Below are 27,913 nucleotides of genomic sequence, written 5' to 3' on the forward strand. Positions count from 1 at the left end.
CCAGAGCTGTGGGTTTTGCGCTTAATTGGGCCGGTTTTAGTTTCAAATCAGATTTAGCACAATTGTCAACTTCTTTCCAATACAAAGAGAAATGCCAGGACTAGTTTTGGTACATTTTTTTTTTGACATTTGCAGAGAGTTTTCTTGAAATCTGGCAACCTATGAACACCAGTGCACAATATTTCCCCTTTGCCAGAGAGCTAATGTTTAATGTTTAATGCACATTACATGTCAAGACACTACTGTACTGAAATTCTCTGGAATTACAACATTTTTGTTTAGTGACACCTCTACAAAATAACAAGGCTTGGATAGAACGTTCCAGAAGAAAACTAAACATGTGATCCAGAGTAATTCCACTAAACCCTGTATCATATCCCCTTGAGGCTGTTCATGCAGCTCCTCAGCACCCCCTCAGCACCCCCTCACTACCCGAACTCCTTTTCACACTGAACACAATGCAGCACTTTGTGGTGGCCATGACTGATTAACATTTGGTTAGATTACAAAAGCTTAATGGTGCATGTCTATGACAGAATCTAACTCTGTAGTGAGTACCGTTTTGATTTATGAGTCTCACATCTGCTCCTCTGCAAAACACGTCCTCCAGTTATGCCTTAGCTTTAACAAGTGAGTGTAATTGCGAGTCATATAATGCAGGGGTGGACAAATCACTAGCCCAGAGGCCTGGGACAAGCAATTTATGTATCCGTTATTCATTCCTAGTTGTCCAGCGAACAATCAGGTTCAGTAGGCTGTTGATAGAACCGACACTGGTGTTTTCAGACTCAAATAATGTCTTTACATCACAATGTTTTCAATGGCTTTCTGCCTTCTGATCAAGGACACACGCAAGATATACTTCATCACAAGAGACATAATCAGGACAGAATAAAGACTATAGATCCGTATAATTGCCCGCTCTCAAAGATTCAAGCACTTGGTTATTTTTCATTGTCCTGTATTAGTGCAGAGTCATGGGTGTTGAGTTACATCATGTTAGCTGATGCTTTTTAGCCTAGGACTTCTAGGTGGCTTAGTGGTTAGTGCCCTGTATGTGGAGTTTGCATGTTCTCTCTGTGTTTCGTGGGTTTTCTCTGGATATTCCAAAGACACTCAGGTCTAAAGTGTGTCCCCTGGGAAAGACTCTAGCATAGACTGCATCCCTGTGTAGGATAAACGCTACAGAAAATGGATGGATGAAGGTGCTTTTCCCGTGAGGTAATGACATGGTATTGACAAATCAATGATTTTACATTTTGTTGTTTTTTCTGTTATAAAGTTGGCATAGTGAATCTAGGTACCTTTGATGTCCGGTAAACCAAGAAGACAAATGTATGGATGGAACTCGTGTTTTTTGGAGCGTGGCTGTGAGGATTTGGGGACTTATGATCATTCAGTCATAAGAGCTTTAGAGAAGTCAGGGAATGATGATGGGTGAGAAGGCCAGGGGTGCTGTCAGTGTTCCAGTTTATTCAAAAGGTTGAGGTCAGGGATCTGTACAGGACACTCAAGTTCTTCCACACCAGCCTTGGCAAACTCTGTACATGTCTTCATGGAGCTCGCTTTGTGTACAGGAGCTTTATGATTATGGAACAGGTTTCACCTCTTAGTTACAGTGAAGGGAAACTGTAATGCTTCAGAATACAAAAACAGTCTATACAGTTCCACGTATGCTTTCAACTTTGTGGTACCATTCAAATATGATGGTCAGGTTTCCACAAATGTTTGGCCATATACAGTAGTGTATATCTCAAGTGCATCACTTGAGGCAGACAGCCACCACAACACAAAAAGCTAGCTACCTACTTACTGGACAGTTTTGAATATAATAAGCCCCTTGACAAAATTCTAGTCCATAACATATTCAATTCCAAAAAAAATGAGTTCTTGAACAGAAATCAGATGCCTGAGGATATGAGCATTGTAAGTTTGGCAGGACATGGCTGTCAATATCCCTTGCCGTATATTTTGAAAGGAGCCAGCAAGAAATTGCTGCATAATGACGACTAGGTCCCGAGCCCAGGATTCAGCTGCCTAACCGCAGGGAAATCATTAGAGACAGCAAATGCCTGCAGGAGTTTGGGAACAAGCGCAACGTGGCAGAAGACTTGTGGTGCTGTACCACACCAATGATTGCTTAAACACACATGAAAGAGTTTCAGGCAGTGAGAATTTTGGAATGAAAAACTAGCTTTAGCACACATGTATTTCTGACCCAATTAAAATCATCTGCTACTATTCCTCTTAAGAGTCGACGTTAAGACCTGATTTAGGAGGTGGTCTTTAATCTAGAGCGCTTTGACCCTGATGGTTTTATGTTGTATTTTTAAAGATACATGATGAATGAGAAGTTTGACTTTCTTCCTCACTTCCTGCTCTGGCCAGTGAAGCAACATGCTTTGTCAGTGAGTGAAAGGGTGATTCGTCCATGCTGGCACGAAGTGCATCCTTTCCCTTTCATAGCTTGAACAGTCAGATTGTTTTAGGCTGCATGCACTCGCACTCTGTGGGGAACAGGAAGTATAGATAAGGCTTCCTTCCATCTGCTCTGACACTTCTCTGATTCTCTTCGACTTTTGAGAGAAACCAGACACTGGCTCACCTGTCCTGTGGAACGCCATGCGCAGAAATTCAGTTTGATTGACACTTAAGGATCTTTGAAATGATTAACTATATGTATTTCTTCTTCATATGTAAGCAGAATTCCCAAAATCTAAAAGAATATAATGATGTGCTTTCTACATGGGAACCTCCTCCGTAAGAAACTTTCAAATATCTGAAATTACTCTAAAGGACGTCTTCATGACCTGAGACTGTACGGAATGAGTAGAGGGGCTATCTCTGAAAAGTTCAGCTAACATCCCTGAAATGCAAGCCGGTATAAGTGTTTCTGTCTGAATGTTTGCGAAATCTAAATAGCCGTTTGCTTTGTGCTTCGTCTGACACGTTACATCGTACTGCAGTAATGAACTGAAACACACTCTTCTTTTTAAACAAGTCATTAGCACATGTTTACCAGATGATTACACCAGTAATCCCTGTGTACCTTTTACTCTCTCCTCAGAAAAAATATAATGTTTAATGTAATAATTCAGTCATTTCATTTCATTTACTGCCAAAAGTAAACTTTTAAATCTACTACATTATTCAATACACTATTTAGTTTTATTTATGTTACATACTGTAATACCCCTGAAACCGAGCATGTAGCAACATGGACAGTGTTGAGTCAAGTGTTTAGGGCTCTGGATTGTTCAGGGTTCAAGCCAAGCTGCCAGTGTTGGGCCCTTGAGCAAGGCCCTTAACCCTCACTGCTCCAGGGGTGCTGTATCATGGTTGACCCTATGCTCTGACCCTAACTTCCAACATTGGGATAGAGAATTTCACTGTGCTATAATGTATATGTGATAAATATTTCTTCTTCTTCTTCTTCTTCTTCTTCTTCAGTTTTACGTCATGTTAATTTTTCAAGAGGAAAAACAGACAGATGAGACAAAAATCATGTGATGAAAATTGACTATTGTGGAACTCCTGTGCTGTGACCTTAAAATGTGTTTAGGAAGTAGTTTAGTTCAGTAAGTAGCATTATCATTAAATACAGTTTTAACTACTGTAGCTCACAGTTATTTTAAGTGCAAAAGCGGACGAGCTAACAAACTAACAAAATAGGAGCTAATGAGAACAGTTACAGTTACAAATTGCTTTCGTTTGGTTAAAACCTCTTTATCAATGAGAGTTCATGAAATTATATCATAATATATCTAAAAAATCGTATTAACTCTATGGTTATTACACCGTATTACACTGTGTGTTTAGGAACACTACTTCCTAAACACATTTGTGTCTGCAACTGAAGCTGAGGACTGCATGCAGGGGAGGATTATGAGACAATGAAGCCATAGGCATGGATGCACAGAAGCTACCATCTCCCCCCTGAATAAGAGCGAACTGATGTGGGTCTCTGGCTTTGAAGCCCCCTGACTCACTAAGCCTCTGGGGTGTAGGCAGTCGGGCGGTTCGATAATCAGTTCTTCACAGATTCCTCTTACTGTGTGAGTATTGGTTTATGGGGGTTATTTTTTGGCCACCTGGCTGTGTTTTGGTTCCTTGATTGGATTTTTCTTTTTTATGCTCAGCTGTTTCTGTTTGTATTTGCTTCTCAAATATCCTCAACTGTCACAGTGACTTATTTTCAGTTTCAGTATTTCCTGTGATAATGGTTACTCGTGTATTCATCACTGATATGGATGATCTCTGGTTGCTGCCTGTCTTGACCTTGTGTTATGATCTCAAATGCCCTTTTCCACCAAGGCAGTTTGAGTGCTGGTTCGGAGCCAGAGCCTAATTTGAAACCAGTTCTTTGTTTTTCAACACCCAAAGCACCAGCTCTGAACCAGGAAAAGTGGTTCTTAGGTAGCACCAAAACATTGCTAGTCTAGACTTAAGAACCACTTAAGTAGGGGCTGGGGGTGGGTCTGGGGGTAAGGTTACTTTTAGCACCTTTGATAATGTACCTTAAGTATACCGATGTTTAATACACTTTTACTTTACCGCAATATGATCAATTATCAGCACACATGATAGTAGGTAGCTACATGCTAAGGCTACCATTTTTCTGCGTTAATGATAAAATAATGTTATGTACTTTCTCAATTGCAACCTCCGTTTATACAAATTACATGGAGTTGCACGTACACATTGGATTCGCCACTTTGGACGCCAATGTAGGTTCGCAAAGCCATGAGCATTAACAGTAAAGCAACATCCGTCATTGTTGATGTTGTGTTTGCCGCTGCTGCGCTAACATTGCTGAGAAAGACGAGACATATACAGTGACATAACACTCAGCTCTGTGATGGCTCTCTAGCCCATGGAAAGGCAAACTGGTTCTTAGAAGGCTAGTGGAACCAGCTTTGAACCAGCACCAGCACTAACTCTGAACCAGCACCCAATTCTTTCTGGTGGAAAAGGGGCACACCTGCTTTATGTTTAACGATTTAGCTAATGTCTAATTTATACCTGTTTACTACTAAGTGAACTCAAAAACCTTCACTCCGTCAGTCTGCTCCACTGCTCACACAGTGAGATTTTCAAATCACTCCTTCCCTGCTCTGAAAATAAATAATGTATGAATGCTCAAAGTAGAGGAAAAGCTAAATTTTTTGTGGTTGCGCTTATCAATAGGGTTGGGTATCAAAAGGAATTTTCCGGTTCTGATTCCGGTTCCAGTTCTGCCTTACGATTCCCGGGTCTGATTCCGATTCCATAATAAAAGAAATGTGAAAAATAATGCACAATACTTAAACAATTCCATTTGTGTTTATTAATCACTCTTTAAATATTTTAAACAGAGCATTTCAATTCATATCAATTTAAATTTAAATAAATCCAACATCAAATTTAACATCCAGAATTACAACTTAGCAAAATAGTTAGCAATTTTTCTGAAGAAAAATGAACATGTCTGCTTTCTCTGGGAGAAGACGAGACCTTTCCTGGCTTATTCTATCTCCAGCTGTGGAGAAAACCCTCTCAGAGGGACTTAAGTAAAGTTGGCTCCATATTCACAGATTTGAATTTCCCAAGTCAATAGCTCCTGACCTAAACACTCTTATTACACAAATAACGACTCTTTTTTATTGTAGTAATGTAGAGAGGCAGCTACAACGCAGCTACAACCCAAGTTTCCTCAATATCAGCTTTCCTCTGCATTGGACAAAATACATAAGTCTCTATGTGCGAACACCTAAGAGACAGATTCCAAGAGACCGTCAGCAAAGTGCAAAACCCGAAAAGCGAAAACAAAAAACAGTCAATAACTTTACTGTAATACACTGTACTGTCACCAAACTCAGATCACACATCACTGATCGCTCAGTGACCGCTCAAAGCGCTTTGCCCGCCATCGCATCGGAACCGCGTTGGGAACCGAAACTAAAAAATTCCGCGCGGTTCCGGTTCCTGTTAAAAAACAGAAGCGGTTCTGAATAAGAACCGGTTCTCGGTTCCCAACCCTACTTATCAATGGTTGACCTGTTCAAGAATTTTTCTCTTTGTGTCTACACAAAGGCTTGGAGAAATTCATTTTACCAACACATACCTCGAGGCGCGAGACGTAGGTTTGTTTCAAAGAAGCAGAGTGTTAAACCAGTGTATCATGATCGATGTTACTGTTCTATAGAAAGTGATTAGAATTGTCCTTCTGCTAATCTACAGATGCGTTATTGCTTTATTGCACCACATCTGTGCTACGTTTCCTACATAAACCCGTTAGAAAAACACAAACAATTTCTGAGCTTCTCAAATCCAGATGATCCACTACAGAAAATAAGCTGAGCAAACAAAATTTGGAGCTGATGCAGAAGTACGGCACGACTCTGAGAACAGCGCAGCACATTTATCGACCTGCCGGGTCTTCTGCGTCATTTATAACACTGGATTTTAAATAGAAATAAAATAACACAATGTACTGTTTTAAAATAACCTGCCACATATGAATACGAATTGTACTGTTATAAACCCTGTGCTCTGTAATCCCACCACAATCTAACCGCTCAAGGACCAATGTATCCTTTATAAGGGTGATAACCTGGCACTCTGCCAACATATGTTATTCCGTGTATACTGTTCTGTGTATTTATTGTTTTTTAACAGCAAAATAAAGTTTTGACCTAACCAAAAAAAAAAAAGAAATAATAATAGTAATAAAAATAAATTAAAAAAACACAATTCCAAAAAATTCCTGGAGGGACTGATCAAATCCATCAGCGTGTCATTTAAACACATGCTTCTGCAGAAAACAATAGTCATGAGGAAAATCTGAGCTTTTGTATAAAGCCCGGTTCACACTGTGTGATTTTGGCCACGATTTGGTCGTCTGAGACAAATTTTGAAAAACCTAAAAAATTTCTAGAATCCTGGGGTAAAATCTGTAGTCTTTGATTGCAGGTTTGACCTGGTCACGGCTAGCTGATTAATAGCCGTTGTGGTCAGTTTTTTCCTCAGATGAAGTTCTGGCAGTGTTAGAAGGTTTCAGACAGTTACCTGCAGTGTGACGTCTCCTACGATGAGCGTCAAACCAACAACCAATAGGAGCACAGAACCAGATGAAGCACTTTGCACGACAACTTCAAACCACCTCAGAGACGATGGACAGTACAGCAAGAAGAAAAACTAAAAACAGATTGTTTTCGTTTGCAGCTACCTGCCATTTTAGTGAGAGAATGCGAGTCTGAACGCCGGAAAACCCCGGACATGTCTTCTTGTGTGTGTCCGATTTTGATGCGTCTTGACTGTCGTGCAGTCATGACCAATGAGATCCTACAGTATGACATGGGGATCATGTTCGCACAGTCTGACAAGCAACAATTGCAAATGATTATGAAAGATGTGAGCGCAGCTTATTTTGTGATGAATCTTAAATATTAAATATGCAACATACTGAGCATTTACTTTTACTATTCTTTAAATATTAAAAAAAAAATCTTCAGTGTGGTCTCAGAACTCACAGTAAGTCATAGTAGTTACTGAAGATAATACTTTTAGATGCACGAAAACCCCTGTAATTATAAGCTGTTCCATTTTACAACAGGAAATGCACAGAGGCACATGTCATCGTTCTAGAGAGGAAGTGATGCTGCTCCATAATAATGACTTATACAGGGTCTAGTGGTCAAAGAAGACACGTGCTGCTTTATAAAAAGCTGAGGGCTGTCGGTAAAATCGGAAAACTGCTCAGGATGCAGGCTTGCTTTTTCAAAAACAGTGTTAGTGCAATCGAACTGTTATACAGCATTAAATACTACTGACGTGACAACCTTGTTTTAGAGCTTTTCATTGATTCAGTTTAGTGTTTAATACGTAGCTGTATTCTGTCACGGCAAAGACCTCTTTTTATATTCAAAGTGTGGTGGATTCGTCCACTGTGAATCCACCAGAGAAGAGATTCAGCCTAATAGCTGTAACACCCAGCCCAGACAGACGGGACAGAAATCGGACGCACCCATGGTCTATTATTTTTGTATCATTCAGGCCATGTCACTGTTTAACAGCTGGTCTATTCTCAGCCTGAAGGTTTAACCTGACAAAACAGTATCTTATTTGAAAACCATTTAGGAGGTAATTCAATAAAGTTGAAATTAAATTTGATCCCAAAATGGGCACATGGAGCAAACAGGGCAGCCCATTATTCAACAGCACTTTGTAATGTATTGTATTGTATTGTATAAGATCACAAATGACTTTGAAATAAATACACAATAGAATTAGAAAGGGTTTTTTTTGTCTTTCTAGCCATATACAAGTATACAGTAGAACAAAGTTCTCCGAGGCCTTGGAATATAAGTGTTATAAATACCATCAACATAAGATTTTAAGCCCTAATTGTGTAATATGGTCAGTGAGTTTCATCTATAAAGATAAGGTGATTTTCTCTGTTCCCTTGTCTGATCTGAACACTGTGTTAAATGCAGTTAGAGGTGCAGGTAGGAATTACACGTCGGTCCATTTGTGTCGCCTGATTTGCCTTAGCAGAACCTGCCACAACACTGTAGCATGCAAAAGATTTTATGAATAATCTGTATTGGCTGTATTTAATGATGCTCCTAACAGGACACACAGACACAGCTGTCTTAACTCCCACCGCTCTCACTCTTACCACTGTCTTTCAAGCAACAAACCACTTTCTGTCTTATTCAAATAACGTTCACTCTCTACTTGCCATTTATTCTTCCTACGGCTGCTCCCTGTTCGGGGTCAACACAGCGGATCATGTGGTCTGTATATTAGATTTGGCAAAGGTTTTACACCATATGCCCTTCCTGACGCAATCCTCCCATTTTTATCGGGGCTTGGGACCAGCACTGAGAGTTAACTTTTCAGTGGCTGGGTTGGAACCCTTCCCGGGAATTGAACCCGGTCCATGGCAATGAGAGCATGGGATCCTGCCACTGGGCCACCTTTTTTCACCAGATGTGTGAAAAAAATATGAAAGCATTATTTGTGTCGAATTTGTTGATCATTCATGATTAAATACCATTATGAAGCACATCCATGATCTAGACTGCGATTCAGTGTCCAATAAACCATTATCTATCCTTTATTTACTTATTAGTCACACTGCATATCTATATTATAAAAGCTGTATTAATTAGAAAAATAAGCAAGATAAATCCAATACCAACAAATTTGTCTTACAAAGCTTACATTGTTTTACATTTGCATGAGATATGAGTTATACATATACAGAGATTAATCATTGTAATCACTGTATTCTCAAACTACCCTTTCTATATTTGAGCTTCTATATTTTTTCTTCTATTCCAATTTACACCATAGCTGATAAAAATATGCCATGTATGTGCTGTTATTTTATTATATCCATTTGTATTTTATTTGTATCTTATTTTTATTCTTCTACGTTAATGTTAATTGGCTGTATTTTTCTATCAATCAGTCATAAAATGTATTTCACTACTTGTCAAACTGTATAATTGTGTATGACAAATAAAAAATGTAAATTTGATGTGATCTGATTATTTAATCACTGAATTCACATGCAAATGCTAAACATTATGTGTAGCAGTGAACAAAACTAAACTAAACAAAACAAGATATGGCATAATGACGTCATCAGAATAAGGCAAAACATGCTAGTGTTAGCTCAACGATTACATTTTTTTTTCTCATAAAACCTCTTAAAATAGACCTCACATGTTTGTCTTCATACATTTTGAAGGATGAATAAGCCCAAGCAAGAAGATACATGGAAGCTGTACCACAATGCTGGCCTTAAATCTGACTGTCCAGAAGATTTCCAGTAACATTTATTCATTCAGACACTCCATATATTCTAATAATAGAAGTCTAAGAAAGAAAAAGAGAGGTTGGTGATGGGACGACTGTTTATTGCTGCTATAACATATGTAATACAGGATCCTAACCTGGTTAGCCAACATTTGGTTGTATGTTAGTATAATGACAATAAAGATCTTATTTTATTAGCTATATGGTTTTATTAGTTAAATGGGGCAGTCTCTGGGTTGTTGATCGAGGTTAAAGTCCCAATACTGCCAAGCTTCCAATGATGGGCCCCTAGCCCTCACTGCTCCATGGGTGTTGTATCGTTGCTGACCCTGCGCTCTGACCCCAACTTCCAACGTTGGGATATGCGAAGAAAGAATTTCACCGTGTTTTAATGTATATGTGACAAATAATGGCCTCTTCATAAAAAGTATGTGACATATGTTCAATAATAAATTATAAGTAAATCAGTGCCGTGGTATAAGAAGAATACAACAATCCGGGATGAAGTGTCATTGATGAATATACAACTTGGAGTGGTAATATATCACACAAGATCATTACTGATTGTTTTCCCAAAACAGCACCCCATTGGTCACATAGAGTTCTCATGGAGTTCCCTGTTATCAAATACAACATCCAGCCTTGTGCAAGTGAAAAACCCTTGGCCTGTCAGCACAGAGGTGACTGTAACTAACACGTAATAACGCTTTATGACACGTGAATAGATATGCATATGCAGTGTACATGTACATGTGTACAGTGAACCAAAACAAAGAGATGCTATAACTAAAGCCACTAAAGTTAAAGCTAGAAATAAAGAAGAAACGGTGTTGTTGAAGAATAAAGGACGGTGTGCGTGTAACAGTGCGTGTACACACACACACACACACACACACACACACACACACACACACACGTTAGGCCTCTGTGTCTGTAGAGCGCTTTAAATAATTACAAAAATCAGCAACGTCGACATTGCTACAAATTCCAGTTATAATGATTCGTGGATTTAAAAAGCTATTTATGCAAAAAAACAAAACAAAACAAAAAAAAACAACAACAATTAGCTTAGCTAGGGCTAGATGTGTGATCTCAGACACACACACTCACACACACACTCACACACGCGCGCGCACGCACGCACGCACGCGCTGGGATGCTACCTGCAGTAGACACCGGTGGAAACGTGTTTTTACGACATCAGCTCTGCCAAAAAAACACAATTTCAGCTTCCCAGCTTCGCCGAATAATAATAACACTCCAGGGAAAAGATCATATAACGGGCTTGGGGTCAGACATGGTATAAACAGCCAGAAATAATGTTGATGCCAACAATAAGCTAGGCTCGCTGAAAATATCTCCCAGTTACTAACGCATAGCCTTCAAAACGTGTATATTTGTGTGTATTATTATCATATGAGTCATAACTTACCCCTTTTCTATCTGCACAGGCGGTTATAATCAGTATTTATTTCCCGTGTAGCAGACAAACGGTTTTTCAGCCCTGCCCAATGCGTGGCTCCTGCGTCTATGGGGGCTCAGGAATAACGTTCTTCCTAACAAACAGCGGCGACACACGGCGGCCAGAGAGAGAGACAGAGAGAGAGAAAGAGAGAGAGACAGAGAGAGAGAAAGAGAGAGAGAGATTTAGAGAGCGAGAGTGAGAGAGAGAGAGACAGAGAGAGAGAGAGAGAGGAGGCGTACATCATCCACATCTCCAGCGTCCGCACTGCCAGCGTATCCAGGGGGCGGGGCTTAGCATCTCCCGGAAGCGCTCACACACTAGACAAGGGCAGTCATAGATATATTCCAGGGATTTCAGAACAGCGTAAGAGATATTGCGTCATCGGATAGGCGTGGCCTATTTGATAATCTAACCCTAACCTTAACCATAACCGTAGTTTTCTAAAACAAATCTACCTGTATGACTGTTTTGTCCTTCGTAGTATGCTGTTTTTTTCTTTTTGAAAGAGCTCGTTTTTCCAAGACCTCCGGAAACACGCCCACTTTACGTCGTGGTAACGAAACCCCTGGAATTTAGTGAATGTCCTAGACAAGCGCAGTAATTAATCATTACTATCAATTACTAATAATACATTTCATATTTTATAAATGTATAATATAATGTGGAATAGTTATTTAGTTTATAAGATTATTTTTACTTCACGTTGATATCCCGAGCTGTAACTTTCCGCCATGTTGTAGTTTTTATTCTGTCCACCTTCGTTTAGTAACCATGGGGACGCATTTTACAAAGGACTACATATCCCAGCTGGCACTGCGACGTTTACGGAAGTGAGCCGTTCAGTTCGACCGTTACAGGTGTTGTGCACTTATACAGTAGCAACATATCGACTGTATTGAGAACCTGGAAACGAAAGAAAGCTTCTGAAAGTTGTGTTAAAATGGAAACTTCACTGGAATCCGACGAAGATGAAGAGATGGGTGCATATCAGAAGAAATTAAGAGGTAATAAATGATTTGTTAGCTAGCTTAAAGCGCTGCTGCATCTATTGGTATTGCATAGTTTTAATTAAACAAACAAACAAACAAACATTTGCATAGTTTTTCTTCGCATCTTGACTTGCATTGTAACAGCACAATTTTAGCGGAATCCACTAGATAAATGTCCAGCATGTTTATTAGTCAGACAGACCCAGGCTAGTTTGTTAGCAAGTTAGCGTTGCAAACTGAGAATATTAGAATATTTCATACTGTATATTGTTGAGTTTGGCAGTTGTGCATGTTTAATCATCAGAAGTAGTGGGTCGTATAGCAAAAAATAAAACACCTTAACCTTTACAATTAGTGCAAAACGGTTACTATTATTTTACTGTATTACTAATAGTCACATACTTTAAAAACTGTATAGTGGTGTTATTATATAACAGCATCTATATTATAATATCATAATGCCATATTGTCCAGCTCTAATAACAGAAACAAAAGACAAATAAAAACTTTTGTCGCTTAAACGTATGAGAAACAAACAATGTATATATACATTGAGACTATTTATTTATGTATGTATGTATGTATTTAAACCGGTCCGACAAGCTGGTATTAATTTGTGGTTAATTTATAGGTTCCCCATAGTGATGATTGCACACATCAGTTTAGTGTGTTTAGACTACAGTTTTTTCCAATTTTATTTTGAAAATGTTTTAGAGCGAGCCAACCGCAGCATACAGCAGCTGAGCAACATGCTGGTGAACCAGAGCTGTGACACTGAAGCCCTGGACCAATCGAGCGGTCAGCACAGTTCACCAGAGAGCTCGAGACAGCAAACACAGCAGAGCGAAGCAGGTACAAATCCGTAAATTTCACACTTTTGTGTTTATGAAACTACTCTATAGAGGAAGGAGATTGTGCTTATCATTTATGTTTTTATGTTTCAGTCAGTCAGCTCCGTTCATTGCTTCAGAAACAAGCTAAAGAACTCAGCTCTCCTTCTCCTTCCAAAAGGAAGCCTGTTCCGAAGGTAAGGTGTTTGTCTGGTTTGTTAACAAACGTGAGTTTAGATTAAGATTGGGCATCAGATTAAAGCCAAAGGCTGGATGTTTAAAACAACAGGCGTATAAAAGAATAGTACTAAAATGCACGGTTACGGCTCACTTTGTGTCGATTTGACTTTTATGTTAGGTGTCTTGCATTTAGCAGAAATATTCCAAAAGGTTAATCATAAAGTAATTAAAAAAAGATTTCAAATAAAAGAAAAAAAAATATTTTATAAAACGTATGCTTTTAGTGCAATTCTCTGAGTGCATGTATCCCAGTATTGATCAGACTCCAGAAACACCTCTGGTCTGGTATTTATAGTCTGCAAGGACACATGTTTAAATGCTTCAGATCTTGATCTTGATAATTTTTTTGTCATTTCAGTAAGCTTCATTTTATTCATTAATACACCCTGACCTCTTCTGTCTGGCAGAAACAGGAAGATGTTGATAGTTTACCTGCAGTCCAGGATCTGGTGCCCATCATTCACAACCAGTCCGAGTATATCCAACACCTTGAGGCTGAGGTTAAGTTCTGCAAGGTCAGTCTACTTAACTAGTGTTAGATTATGTTGTTTCTTTCCAGGCTATGGTCTTATTACACTACACTGCCCATGTACACTGCATTAAGCTGCTGCCACATCATTGTCTGATTAGATAACCTCATGAATGTACAGGTGTTCCTAATAAAGTGTATATTTGTAATGTGTTTTTCCTCCAAAAGGAAGAACTACTTGCGGTGAAGCAGCGAGTCAGGGTAGTGGTTGTAGAGAATGAAAAACTGCATGAGGAGCTCAAGGCAAAGATGCTAGAAGACACTCTGAAGGAATACACTCTGCTGGATGGCACGGTATTTTACTTTTGGAAATTGTTTTGGAAAATGACTGAATAAATGAATGATGAATAACGAAATACACAGGTACAGTAACACCATGCACATCTTTGTTTACGTTTTCTTCCCTCTATGTGTTCATATATATTTTTTAGGTACATGCTGAAACTTCAGTAGATAAAATTAGCTCAACACCGGCAGCAAAACAAAGACAGGACTTAATTCAAAAAACAGATGACAAGAAGTGGGAAAAAGAGCTGGTATGTAGCTGATGCTTGAGTTAAATAATCAGCATTATTTTTTTTACTGTTAAAAAAAAAAAATCATTTTCTCATTATATCAGTTGAATTCTCTGCCTCACAGTTCTAGTGATGTTAAACCTACCATGTTTTTAGGAAACTGTGTATGTTAATGTTTGTTTAACACTCATACTCTTACTATTTAAGGAGCAGTTAAAATGTTTGTACCAAGCACAGTCTGAGACACTCGAAGCTCAGGTTGTTTCACTGAAGTAAGTGCTGCACTGATTTTGAGTCGGCGACGATCACGTCAACGTCAAAACAATCTGTATGATTCCTCATTCACTTTCAAGCAGCTTTGGCTTGTTCGTTTAGGAAGGAATTGATGAGTGCTCAGACAGAATGCGAAGACCTGAAAGAGCGTCTGAGGCACAAGGAAGCGATGACCGGTGTACCTGGGGCTGGTCAGCGTGTCGGAGGTTTGTGTCTGAAATGCGCTCAGCATGAAGCTGTACTGGCAGAAACGCACTCCAACATTCACATCCAGGCCATCGAGCGACTCACCAAGTGAGTGGGACATGATGCGTTCATTGTGTATATTTAGTATACTGTTCCTTGCTAGGCTATTCAACCTTCTTACAAGTCATCAGATTTGTCTGGATTGCAATTGACACTTTGACAGATTGTTCCAGAGAGTATTTCTATTCCAAATCAATATGCTCTTAAAGAAAGAAAGAAACATGCTACTAGCATAAGGATTACAACCCCTTCAGTTTACTAGTGGCTTTGCACATTGTTTTTTCATTGGTTGTTATCCATTCTTCCTGCCAGATGTGCTGTACGTTTATCAGGTTTGTTAGATTTCTTTTGACTGTAATTGTCAAGAATTGCCACATATTCTCAATGGGATTCAGATCTGGACTTTAACTTAGCCACTATATAACACTCAGCTTTTTGTTTTTAACCACACCTGCCTCTCTGTGGCATCAAAAACCAAATTTCACTCTCCTGTGGATCTTCTTGAGCTATTGTTTCTTCCTAGCTACCCTGAACCACTGTACTCTGAGTGACTTGGTTTCGCTGTGGCCTTGTCTAGCTAGCTTAGGTGGTGTGTTGGAACTTCCACTTGCACTGTTCATCTAACAGCTTCTTGGGACGTCCAGTCTCTCAGATATTATTTTTCACTTTATTCCCGTGGTCTGAAAATGTATTGCCTTATCTTTAACTTCATTAAAGTGCTCCTTAGGCTTCGTTCAAACTAACCACCACAGATGGAGCTGTTTAATAAATATGATAAAAAATACAGACATGAAGAATTTGTGCATTTATATGTTGTTCTATAATCAGACAATTCTGAGCATTTCCAGGGGACATTGAATACATTCGCAAGCCACTGTGTACAAGTTTTGTTTGCATGAGAAGAACTACTATAGACATGTCCAGAAGATTCAATGATTGCCAATAAGTCTGAAGTTAATAGAAAGTCCATTAACATCAGTATGTTTGGTTGATTATTTATTGATTTGTTTTTGGGGGTTTTTCTCATCAATGATTAAAGCTCACAGCAAGGATAGGACGGTAGCTGCTAATGATTTTCTTTATGCAGTAGATCAGTTAATCTATTGATTATGCACCACAATGGAGCAGCTAGTCTCTAAAAGGACATTATAAAAACAGTGTTCGTCCTGGGAGATTTTTATGATTACTGAACAAACAGATTGTGGTCATTGCGTTTTAATGAGAGAGACCCGTTGACCCAGATGTTAGTTTTTGAGAGTACTTGAAAATCCCGAGTGATTAAAAACCTTTTTTTCTGTGTGTGTTTGTGTGCGTGTGTGTTTGCTGTAGAGAGCGAGACGAGCTGATGACTGCGCTGTGCTCTCTGAGGGCCAGTCAGAGCGAGGCGCAGCAAAGGGAGTGGGCTGCCTATCATCAGGTCAAACAAGCTGTAGAGATGGCAGAGGAGGCGAACTTGGAGAAGACCAAGGTGACATACATCTTCACGTTTGCATCTGTGTCAACAAGTCAAAGGCTTATACAGTGCATCTGTTAGGAAAAATCAGAATTTCTAAAAACAGCCAAAATAAAACCAAAAAAAAAAAGCTCCAATATAAATGAGGTTTTTAAAAAAAAATAAAAAATTATTATTTTTCTGGCAGCGATATACTTTAACTTTTTTTTTTTTTTTGGAGAAAATATTAAAATATCATGACCCAAGATGTTGCTTTCTGACTTTTATTTATTTATTTATTTATTTATTTATTTATTTATTTTCTTTCTTCTTTTCCTCATTGTAAACATATAATTCTCTGTGTTTTATTGTAGAATTTGTGTAAATGTATTATGGCAGATTCAATTAAATGAATAAACAGCAGTTGCTTTAAGACCATCAGTGTTTTAGTGCCTCAGTGAAATCAGAATTAAATCTGTAAATGTTCTTTTTTTTTACTTTTGGGGAGCTTTAAATTTTTAGAAATTACTTACTATTAATGTACTATTTTATTACTTGTTTACTCTTGTGGACAAACATTTGCTGCTGTGTGAAGGCCAGGATTGGAAAAAAGAATATAAAGGATTATTTGATTTCAACACAAGGATACGTGTTCAGCAAATGCGGCTCTTCAGAAATTTTTTATCTTTAATGTGAGCAACTGATTTTTAAGGTGCAGTCAGTATCTAGTACCCGACATCAAGCATCAACCTAACAAAGTCCAGTTTTTAGCATGTGCTTACAAGAACTGTTTTTCTTCCTGGGTGTTAGGCACTAGTACAGTGTGAGCATGTTCTCGCTGAACTGGCCAGACAGAGGGAAAGACTGGAGAAGGAACTTGCTTTGGAGCAGGAGAAGATTGCGCAGGCGAGGGATGCAGTTCGCTCTGAGAGCATGAGAGAGAAAGAGGAGCTCGCCCAGATGGTCAGTACATTTAGCCGAACTGATTATTCTGCAACCTTCCAATTTTAACAATGATCTACCACTTAAATATTCTTAGAGTCTTTTTCCCCCAATTAATAATTATAGATAAATATTTATGAGATGCATCACACTAGGTTTCTGTCATGGTTAATGGAGAATATTTTGGAATAAATTGAGAAACTCCTTTTCATTAATCAGAATCAGAATCAGGTTTATTGGCCAAGTGTGTTGACCCACACAAGGAATTTGGTTCCAGCAGTTTGTTACTCTCAAAAGTACAGACATAAATAACACTATACAAGAAAACAATGCAGACGATGAGATACAATATAGACAGAATGAGTATAAAATATAAATATAGAATGAATAAAATATATAAAATATGAATATAGAATATGAACGATCAGTTATGTACATAAAGTGTGGGAGTGCAAATAACAAAAAAAAATGCTTTTTGTGAAATATACAGCAGCAGATGTATACAGATGTAATATACAGATGATGAAATAATGTGAAATAATGTCCATTTGCATTTAATTTTTGCTTGAGCTAAAAGACCAGTATGGTTGGGGGGAAAAAATGGCAGAAATACCAAAAAAGAAGATCTTATTATTATTATTATTATTATTATTATTATTATGATTATTATACCTCTTGGCAGGTCAGGAAATGTTTGTGTTCATATAAACTATATGATGGCACCATTATGATAAGAAAAATCTTAGTGAATGGAGACTGTTTTAAAAACAAGGTAATGTTTGCTACCCTCTAGTGGTAGCATATATATATATATATATATATATGTGTGTGTGTGTGTGTGTGTGTATATATATATATATATATATATATATATATATATATATATATATATATATATATATATATATGTATGTATATATATATATATATATATAATATATATATATACACAGTATATACGCATTTGATTTGATTCGTTTTGCTTTTGTTATAAGAGCATGTTATAAGGAACACTATACTAAATCATCCTCAGTTCTTAATGGCATGAACTCTGGTCATGTTGTCATGATTTCATCATGATGCAGTACTTTAATGCTGTTAATCTCCCATTCTACAACATCCCAAATGTGTTTTACTGGATTCAGATTCACTGACTTTGAAGGCCATTGAAAAGCACAGAGCTCATTCTCATATTAACAAAACCAGTTTAAGACAACTGTAGCCTGGCGACATGGTGTATTATCATGATGAAAGAAGGCGTTAGAAGCTGTCGTGCATCCTGAGATGCTTTTCTGCTCACCTCAACTGTACTGTAGCCTTTGTGTCAGCTCAAACCTGTCTGGTCGTTCTCCATTGACCTCTCTCATCAACGAGGCATTTCTGTCCACAGAACTGTGGTTTCTTTATCACATCATGCTGTGTAAACTCTAGAGACTGTTTTGTGTGAAAATGCCAGGAGATCAGCAGTCATAGAAAGACGCGAACCAACCTGTCTGGCTCCAGCATTCATTCCATTGTCAAAGCCACTGAGATCTCAGAGATTTATTCCCCATGTGAACATTAACTGAAGCTTCTGGCTTGTATCCAAATGATTTTATACATTATACTGCCGTCACACGATTGGCTGATTGGTGTACAGTTGTTTCTGAGAAAGAGCTCAGTGATTGTGTGTTTGATGCATGACTGCGTATATTTTAGGTCAGAATTTCCATTACAAATGTAAGTTTCTACAGGTTTAACACAGCATTGAGTCTCAAAGCACTGCATGCATTCTGTGCGCTGCAGGTGACCTCCTTGACATGCAAAGTGGCCGAGCAAGAGGGACTTTTGGATCGAGGAGACAGAGAGAGGAACTCCCTCAACACTCAGCTAGAGGAGGCCTTTAAGAAGCTCACCGCTCAGGAGACTGACAACAGCCGGGTACAGAAAGCACACACAGGGAATTCAGTAACTCTCAGGGTTTTCTCCTTCACCACAAATGTTCTAGTCTGTTCACCATGCTGTATTTCAAAACATGAAAACATAAATCATAATTTTGATGGTAATTTTTTTTGTTTTATTTAGCGTTTTATGGATTACGGGGAAATTAATTGTAATGGAAATAATTGAACACCAGATGGCAGTAGAGCTATGTAAATGACAAAATTGGGTTTCTTCACCTCTTGTGTAGGATTGTGTAGAGTTGTGAAAGTGTCCTCTTATTCATTTGATATTTGGACTGACAACTTTGACGAAATAGGAATGTTGCAGTAATGAAAAGTGATCCTGGATGTAACAGTTTTGTCATAAAGCTTATGGCACTGTGTTTTAGGCATGTGGGGAGCTGCGCTACCAGTTAAGTCAGGCCCAGCTTAAGAGAGAAGAGGCTGAGAGGGAATTACGGGACTCTCGCTCTAACCTGGGCCGGCAGCTCGAGTTAACACAACAGGTAAGAGACTGCTTGGGTTCAGGGTTGAAAAGAAATATGAATGGTACCTTCTGCATCGTGTGCTATATAATTCAGAACATAAGCATATTAAAATAAGCCGTACATATATTCCCCCTTCTCTCTCTTTCTCTCTCTCTCGGGTTTCAGGAAGTGCAGAAGCTGGTTGCAGAGCTGAGTGGCAGCCAGCAGCGTTTGGAGGAGGCCCAGAGGGCAGAGGGCCGAGCTCGGACGGAGGCAGCCGGCCTGGCAGAGGGGCTGAACCGCGCCCAGCGCCAACTGCACCTCACCAGGTAACCCCCTTAATCCTATTACATGCCACAACACTGCGCCCGTCCGCACGCTGTGCTCAGCACAGTGCCAGAGGCTCGGCTGGAAGGCACCCGTACTTTATTAAAACGCCACAGTACACCGTGTGCCAGGGGAACAGGCCCGGAGAGAGCGGGCACACGCTGACCCTCCAAATAACGTCACCAGAGTGCTGTGCTCTGTTTGTTGGTTTTAATGGTAATTAGCAACACTCAAGCTACTTTGAGTGTTCTTTCTGAGTTAGGCTTAGAGCTGATCTTCAAAATTCTGCACGGAGCCTTAAGGATTTGAGCGCAGAGTTCCAACAGCGGCTGTGTTTGGAAAGAGATTGTTTATTAGAGAAATACATTTCGCTGTTTACTGAAAAGATCCCGATATTGTTGCCCTTATTGTTGAAAAATAAAGGCAGGATTTCTCATGTAATAGAAGTCTAATTTTACACCACCACTTTTGCACCATGAATTCACAATGATTAGTGTAAGCAAAGCAGCAATTTACACGTTCACTAATTTACATTAACATGGATACATTAACAGTGCCAGGCTCACGAGGGCATGTTCTATCACCAGACATTGTGTTGAGTAGTGGTGGGGCGGTACGTGTTAATGCAATCTTGCCAAAGTGCGTTGAGAATCTTTTACTGATGAACCTGTGTGTCAGTTTGGCTCAGGTTGCAGGTTTAATTACTCTAATGCAAGATTTTTGAGAATTTTTTTTTGTTCCTGGCACTTGTGTGGCTCTCTGTTGGCAGAAAGGACAAAGGTCACGAGATGAAGTACGCAGCAAATATGAACGCACATTCTGTTAAAGTCCTGTTAAATTCTTTACATGACTATACAGTGCTCTTGCACAGATGTAGCATTTGTGGGAAAAAAAGTGTCTGTAGGTTTCATTCCTTTACCCTCTACCTCGATCCTGGTGTTGGCCAGCAGTGATGTAAGGCAGTGAGCTGTCGTCAATGGGTGCGAATAAGATCCCAGGCTCTGTTTCTCAAGAGGTAGCATGTGAGACAGCTGCACAGCTGCAGAGGAGGGACAGCATCTGTTCAGCAGAGGAATGACCGAGTATTACGACGCGGCCGTATATTGTTTATGAGGTATTGCAGGGAAACATGCTGTTCGGAAACGTAGTAATTTGGACAATTTGTTTACATTTGGTAAAGTCCTTGTGTGCTTGAGAAACCACATGACCCATTTCACCTCTTCTACTGTACCGTAAGAGTGTAGTGATCAGTTAACAATAAAATAATTAGTAATACCCAATAGGTTTTCCATTATTTTGAATATTATACAGCAAAGAGTATCTACCCACTTTTTTTTTTTTAATGTATAGATCCACAGTCTACTATTCAATTCTGGACTTCATAACACATATCACAGAAGGCTGAAATACTCAAATGACTCCTTTGACACATTGCACACAAGTCTTTTATTGTTCCAGATGAGCACTGTGAAATGTGGAGGTTTTGATGAATCACGCCGTCATATAACATTCAGTCCAAGTTAAAGGCACCGTAGCCTTTGTTTTAAACATCCTAACCTTATTTACCACAATTGAATCCCTTCTGTAAGGCGGTCTTTATAGTGAATTTATGGCATGGGAGGTCCAATCCCATTTGCTCTTTATTTTTAAGAAAATGACAATGCAGTATGTATAATAATAGGAATTATGATTTTAAAATATCATGCATAGTAATAATAATGTGTCATCTCCTTGTGAACATGGACTGTTTTAGGTCCTCCAAGAAGCGCTGAAACTTTTATCCCGACTCGTTTGCAGGATTGATGCTGCCAACTGTCTCAGTTGCACTGATGCTGCTACACTTTAACCACAGAGTCCAGACTTTGGGACTTCTCATCTTTTTCAGGAAACAAGGAAACCAAAACTAGAATTGGTTAAGGCAGGCAAAGCACATCCCTGCAATAAAGTATGGTTTGTGTAATTGTCTAGATTCAGAATTTTATGAATGACTGAAACAGGGTTTGTTGGTTTAGCCAGCACAGTGTTCAGCTTGAATTATTTATTAGTGCTAAACTGAGGTTTGTTTGCCCAGTGGGTAGTCTGTGCAGGAACAGTAGTGAAGCAGACGACTCTGTCCTTTAAATGCTCTTTACTTGCTCTCACACCGGCAACAAAATGGCCTGTTGAAGATCACAGAGGTTAAGCCGCTGACCAGCCTGGCTGTTGGCAGCACAGAGGTTTTTAGCTTTTGTGTACGAGTGTGTGTGTGTGTGTGTGTGGTGGATGTGCACTGCTGGAGCAGGTTCTCTGGACCTGCCACAGTGCACAGATGCATCAGACATCTGTCCATTCTTTTTGTCTTCCTTGGGGCTAAGACTTGTCTTCTGCAGCTCTCTCTTGCTTTATACCAACTCCACACAGACGGATCAGCTGTAGCTCGTGTGAGAGCGGGAACGTCAGACACCCTGCTGGGTGGCCGTGTGAACGAGGCCTCTGAAGCTGCCCTTTGATTCTCCTCTTTTCTTGTTCTCATCTCAGCCCGAGTGATCACAGCTCGCTCCAAACGGACGCAAATGAAGCAGTTGTCTTTTGTTTGTGTTTCTCCCCCCCCCCTCCCTCTGTCTCACTCTTTCCTTTTCTTGCTGCTTTATTTTTTTGGGCCCTCTCCCGGGCTCCCCAGCCCCCCGGCGCATGTCGGGTAGACAGACAGGGCCGGCGGCTCCAGCATCGGATCATCAGCCAGCTGTGCGGTGTGCAGCCGAGGATCTGTCCTAATCCCCCCGCTCTGTTCTCCGCCTTCTGACGGCTTTGAGCCCAGACTTTATTCCATTTGTTTGTTTGTTTTTTGTTTGCTTATGCCTTTTTTGTCCCCCCACCCTTCGCCACCACCACCCCCCTTTATTACTTACACGCCCCCAAACTCTCACAACATTCAGCAGACCCGCAACGTGTAAAGAGGGGAAAAAACACGCAAGCCAAAGATCTGCATACACTCGCTGCGGCTCTCGCCTTCTGATTCACAACTTGCTCGCCTCTCTGGGTTTGCTAAGAGTTTCCGTTTACATTTATGGCACTTGGCAGACTCTCTTATCCAGAGCACCTTACAAAACATATTTTTAAAGTCTCTATCAGTGAATGCAGCAATACTGGCCATGGACACTAGTTCATGGACTCCGAACACCATCACTCTAAGCGTTGGTGCCTTCATGACAAATATCCTCACCTGTTGTTATGACCAAAGAACTACGTACTCCGCGTATCACAGATCCTACATATCAAACTAGCACATGTTCATCACCACCTGTGCATAAGACACAAATCAATCCTGGACTTTTTATTATCGTTTTCTTGTCTGTGGTGTAATCTGACTGGATTGTTTAAAAGTGCCCACGTCATCCTGAGACATCAAGTACATCTTTATTACTATGCACAGCGGAGTTTAAACTTCTTCCCAAAAACTTAAACTCTAGTGTGAACATGGATACAGCAGAACATGATTTTGTCCTGCATTCCATATTTTCCTATCAAGTCAATGCTTTTGTGTTTGCTTTGGACCAGAATGCAGAGAGCCATGTATTATTATTATTATATATTTTTTTTTTTGCGGTTGTTGTTTGTGCTAAAGCTTTGTAAAACATTTATTTTTAGTAAATCTCTCATTTCAGAGGCCTAATTGAAATTTCGCTTGCAGCGTGAGATGACACATGGCCTTAGAAGTGAATGTGTTTGTGGTTCATCACACTCCAGAAATAGACATGATGCATGAAAGTGTTTAAAGCATTTAGATTTAATTGGGTGTTTGGTGTGTAGTATGTGCAGAACTGAGGTCTGGAGAGGGGGCAGTACACAACGTCTTAGGGTTTTTTTGAGCAACTGTGTTTCAGCAACTCCAATACTGATGATCATGAGGCCTCTTGCGCTATGCTGACAGTGTCATTGACTTGTCCTCTGAAAAAGTTCTTGTTCTAAAGCCCATAAAGCACCGAAGACCTACTGCAGCGTTGGCGTAAAGCACTTTCTCATCCCACCCCAGAATTCCATTAAACTTTACACGCCTCTCTGCCTTCCTTCAACCTCACATGAGTGTGTTTGTGTGTGTGTTTGTGTGTGTGTGGGAGGGCAGAGCACAATCCCCCGAATAGGCGAGAATGGGAAAATGAATAAAAGAGCGAGCAGATGCAGATCCATGCCAGAGGGAGGCTGCCACTGTGCGTGAAGTCTGCCGCTCCACCAAACTGCTGCAAGACCAAGTCGGTGGGAGGTGCGTGTACCATCCGACGGGCAACAAAAGAACGAAGCCTGTGCCCTTCGTCAAAAGTAGTAGGGAAAAAAGAAAGGAGGCTGCCGCCAGCCGTGAGAAGCCATGTTCGCGCTTTGGGGCGAGGGCGGGCGCGGGCACTGGCAGGTAGGAGGGCGGTGTGCGAGGTGCTGGGCAGCAGCCATCTTGTTGGGGGAAGCAGATGGCAGCAGGGCTGGGAGGGGAGGGGCTGCTTAGCAGAACTAATCAGACAGTAACGGATGGGGCAGCTGGGACCGCTGCCGGCCAGGCGGGAGAGCTCCATGATGTTGACAGTGGTGTGCCCATTGGCCTGGCATGAGACCTTGCCACGTCTTCACGCCTCGCCTACAAGGCTGCAGGCCCTCACTCCTCCTTCTCATGTGGCACAGGGCCGGACCACAGCCTTTGTCTTCTGTCTTTCTCGACCTCTCTGAACGTGACATCACATGGCCTTTTGTTTGAAAGACTTCAGCTTTGCCCCAAAGTCTAGTTTACTGTAGTTGTGTATATGGGTGTAACATCTTCTGTGTATGTGCTACACAATCTAAAGTAACATCTGCAGTCTATTCTTCTCATCATCCAGTCATCCAGGTTATGAAATCCTAATAGAAGGAAAGTCACTTGTCACACAATCTCCTTATTAGTTACAACTAATACAACTAATTCCCTGGTTGCTTTACAGCCATCATGTGTTCAAAGGCATGTTGCTCCCACAGCCAATTGTGCATTTAACCTGGCATGACTATAATGCTGTTATTAACAAAAAAGAAGTCATCTAAAAAGATCCTATCTGGGACGTGGTAGCCTAGTGGTTAAGGTGTTGGGCTACCAATCGGAAGGTGAGTTCAATTCCTATGTCCACCAAGCTGCCACTGCTGGGTCCCTGAGCAAGGCCCTTAACCCTCAATTGCTCAGTTGTATAAAAAATGAGATAAAATGTAAGTCGCTCTTGATAAGGGCGTCTGCTAAATGCTGTAAATGTAATATAACTGTTATAAGACTACATCATATTTATATATGGCATTGATAACTATCATGGGTGTTCAAAGTTAGACACAGATTGAACTCCTTAAACTACCTTAAACTATATTAGCAGGTCCAGACTTTCAGTTACTGTAAAAGCCATAGCAGCAATAATATACTTATATACAACAATAAGCATATTTCTATTGTTCTGTTGTAAAAGTCTAATTTTTATGTACAAGTTGAAACATATTCTTTCCCTCTTGTTACATACTGAACTTTTTGGGTATGTGGTTTTAAGTGTATCTGTAGCTCAGCAGTGGTTCATTGTGATCTTTAAGTACTGCGATTTCAGTCATTTTGTTCCTATATTATGGAAAACACACTGTCTCAATCCCACACAAGCATGCGTTTTTACTCCCAAATTTATATGAGTATTATATAAATATGTTGCTGGTGATTTCTACACTTAAACACAATAAATATTGACAGGTTTTGTTTTGCCATGCATTCACATTCATCATTAATGAGCAAATCAGCATCATCCATGTTTTTGGCTGGACTCCTTTTCTTGAGTATAATGTTTTTGGGTTTAATTATCCCTTGTTCAAGTGTTACATAGAAATGTTTGTTTAGTTGAGCTTTTTTTTTTTACTTAGTGTATGTGGGCACCTTATTATGTGACTATTAGAAGGCACAGAAGGTCACATTTTTCAATGTAATAAACAGGTCCATTACTATCACTTATGGTTAATTACTGATTGTATGCAAGGCTCTTTAGACAACAAATATTATGTACGGTGAGGGGGGAAAAAAGGCTGAAAGTTTGGGACAAAACTTTATAGCTTTCCTGAAACTCACAACCACTTGCACTCGTTCTGAGAGATCGTACACACAGGGTTAGACGTCTCACTTTGTGACGCTGTCATGTATTCCTGGTGACTTCCCCTCTTTATCTTAGGTTCGACATGCTTCTGTGCTGGCCTGTAAGTCAAGATGCCATGCCAGAGGCTATGTCTCTCAATTGAGCAAGACCTCAACTCATTTGCCAGTCATTTACTCCATTATTTAACGCCCTAACCAAGTTCAAGGCGGTCACATGTGTGCCATTCATTTGCAGCTCAGTACTGGGAGCCTGTATAGACCCGGGAGAACACGGTCTCTGAACCTGATTTTCCTTACGCAGTGCCAGAGCTTCCTTCATCTGTCAGGAGCAGAATGCTTCTGGGTGTAGTAGCTGTAGGCCAAATATGTAGTCATAACCACAATTAATAGTGTATTACTAATCTGTATTAATAAATGCTTTAATATTTATATGATAATAATCAATGCTGGGATGGTGGAAAGTTTATTATTTTCCAATAACCTATACATAAAGAAGTGTTTGTTCCTCATATACCACAGCAATTTGACAATAGTGCAATTTTTTTAATTTAATAAGAATGACACACCATGCTTTTGAGCTATTTTACATTTTATGTTTTAATGAGACGTTAGTTGCCGTTATTACAATCTACAATCAGCCGCTCTTCAATCCTGAAAACTACAGTGGTGGAAAACCTGAACACTGACACTGGAGACTCCTTCCAAACGTCTCCTAACCTCTCCTGTAGCCAATTATATCTTTATATAGATATGCAGTATTATATCTATAGCTTTTTTTTTTTATCTGAGATTATGTTAAGATTATGTGAAGTGTCTTCTAAGTGAAGGATGAACGCCTGGAACCTCGGTGAGAGCTGCTGTTATGGAAAATGATCGAACCACCTGAGAAATCAGAATCAATCCAGCTAATATGTGGTATCATTAAAAATGCCCAGTCCTATTATTTAGGATTATATCTAAACCCAAACATGAGCATGGTCAGTATTTAGTATTGCACACGAAAGTTTATTTATTTATCGCAAATAAGTGTCACAAAAGTGTCCAGAACTGAACATTCCTCCACTTGATTCAACGCAGTCATACTTTTACATTTTTTATTTGACTCACCCTCATACTTTTGTTAAACATACGATTTTACGAAGTTAATGTTCAAATGCAGAAAACGTCCTCCAAAAATGCCTGACTATAGAAACGCATTTAATCGTATGATGTATCTTTTTAAGTTCTTTTATATTGTTCAACAGTCCTAGTAATGACTTTGGGAGGAAGGAAAGCCATGGAGCAGCGTTGGAGTGCCATGGCCTAGCTCTCAGTCAGGCACGCTGGCAAAGGACAGAATGTTATGAGTCCCCGAGGCAAAGTGAAGGCAAATCTGTTGGGTGCAACTGTTCTCACTTGGGCCAGCTCTGCCCAGAGAGAGTGCCCTACTTACTGTTTCTGGAAGATGGGTTGATTTTTCTTCCTTGTTCTTTGTGTTCATGACACTTTTTTTCTTGGTCACTGGAAGTATGCTTGTGTATCCTGTCAGTTTAATGTGTATGGGTGTTTCGGTGTGTTGATAATTGGTGCAGTAAGAATAGGAATAGATTTTTTATTTATTTATTTATTTATTTATTTGCCTGTGAATTTTACTTGCCTGTGGATATTTGATCCATTGGAATGTTTACTGAAAGCCCAGTAGTGCAGCAGACACTATAACATCACCTCCTCACAGCTCCAGGGTCCCACACTTTGTCCCCGTGGATGCATTGGTGTCCTCCATTGGGTTCTCCGCTTGTCCAAAAATATGCATGTAGGCAGATTGGCTACTATTAATTGCCCCT

At 39.8% G+C, this 27,913-nt stretch overlaps 2 protein-coding genes across 3 annotated transcripts in view; one reads left to right on the forward strand and one right to left on the reverse strand.

Moving 5' to 3' along the window:
- The window catches only part of cep170aa (centrosomal protein 170Aa), a 45,595-nt gene extending 34,130 nt beyond the window's left edge, over positions 1 to 11,465 (reverse strand). Inside the window, exon 1 of the mRNA XM_060872154.1 lies at positions 11,240 to 11,465. The gene's annotated coding sequence lies outside the window, so the exon portion shown is untranslated. The remainder of the gene's footprint in view (positions 1 to 11,239) is intronic.
- Positions 11,466 to 12,083: 618 nt separating this feature from the next.
- sdccag8 (SHH signaling and ciliogenesis regulator sdccag8) overlaps positions 12,084 to 27,913 on the forward strand; it is a 48,972-nt gene continuing 33,142 nt past the window's right edge. For both annotated transcript variants that reach the window (XR_009648604.1, XM_060872157.1), the window contains exons 1-13: positions 12,084 to 12,276; positions 12,976 to 13,113; positions 13,206 to 13,288; positions 13,739 to 13,846; positions 14,029 to 14,154; positions 14,292 to 14,396; positions 14,583 to 14,647; positions 14,751 to 14,942; positions 16,224 to 16,362; positions 17,137 to 17,289; positions 19,054 to 19,188; positions 19,580 to 19,696; positions 19,844 to 19,986. Coding sequence is in view for 1 of the 2 variants with exons in the window: in XM_060872157.1 (XP_060728140.1) it covers positions 12,213 to 12,276; positions 12,976 to 13,113; positions 13,206 to 13,288; positions 13,739 to 13,846; positions 14,029 to 14,154; positions 14,292 to 14,396; positions 14,583 to 14,647; positions 14,751 to 14,942; positions 16,224 to 16,362; positions 17,137 to 17,289; positions 19,054 to 19,188; positions 19,580 to 19,696; positions 19,844 to 19,986 (1,568 nt within the window). In the remaining variant the exon portion in view is untranslated. The remainder of the gene's footprint in view (positions 12,277 to 12,975; positions 13,114 to 13,205; positions 13,289 to 13,738; positions 13,847 to 14,028; positions 14,155 to 14,291; positions 14,397 to 14,582; positions 14,648 to 14,750; positions 14,943 to 16,223; positions 16,363 to 17,136; positions 17,290 to 19,053; positions 19,189 to 19,579; positions 19,697 to 19,843; positions 19,987 to 27,913) is intronic.

This window comes from Tachysurus vachellii, chromosome 6 (genome assembly GCF_030014155.1).
Source record: "Tachysurus vachellii isolate PV-2020 chromosome 6, HZAU_Pvac_v1, whole genome shotgun sequence".
NCBI lineage: Eukaryota > Metazoa > Chordata > Actinopteri > Siluriformes > Bagridae > Tachysurus > Tachysurus vachellii.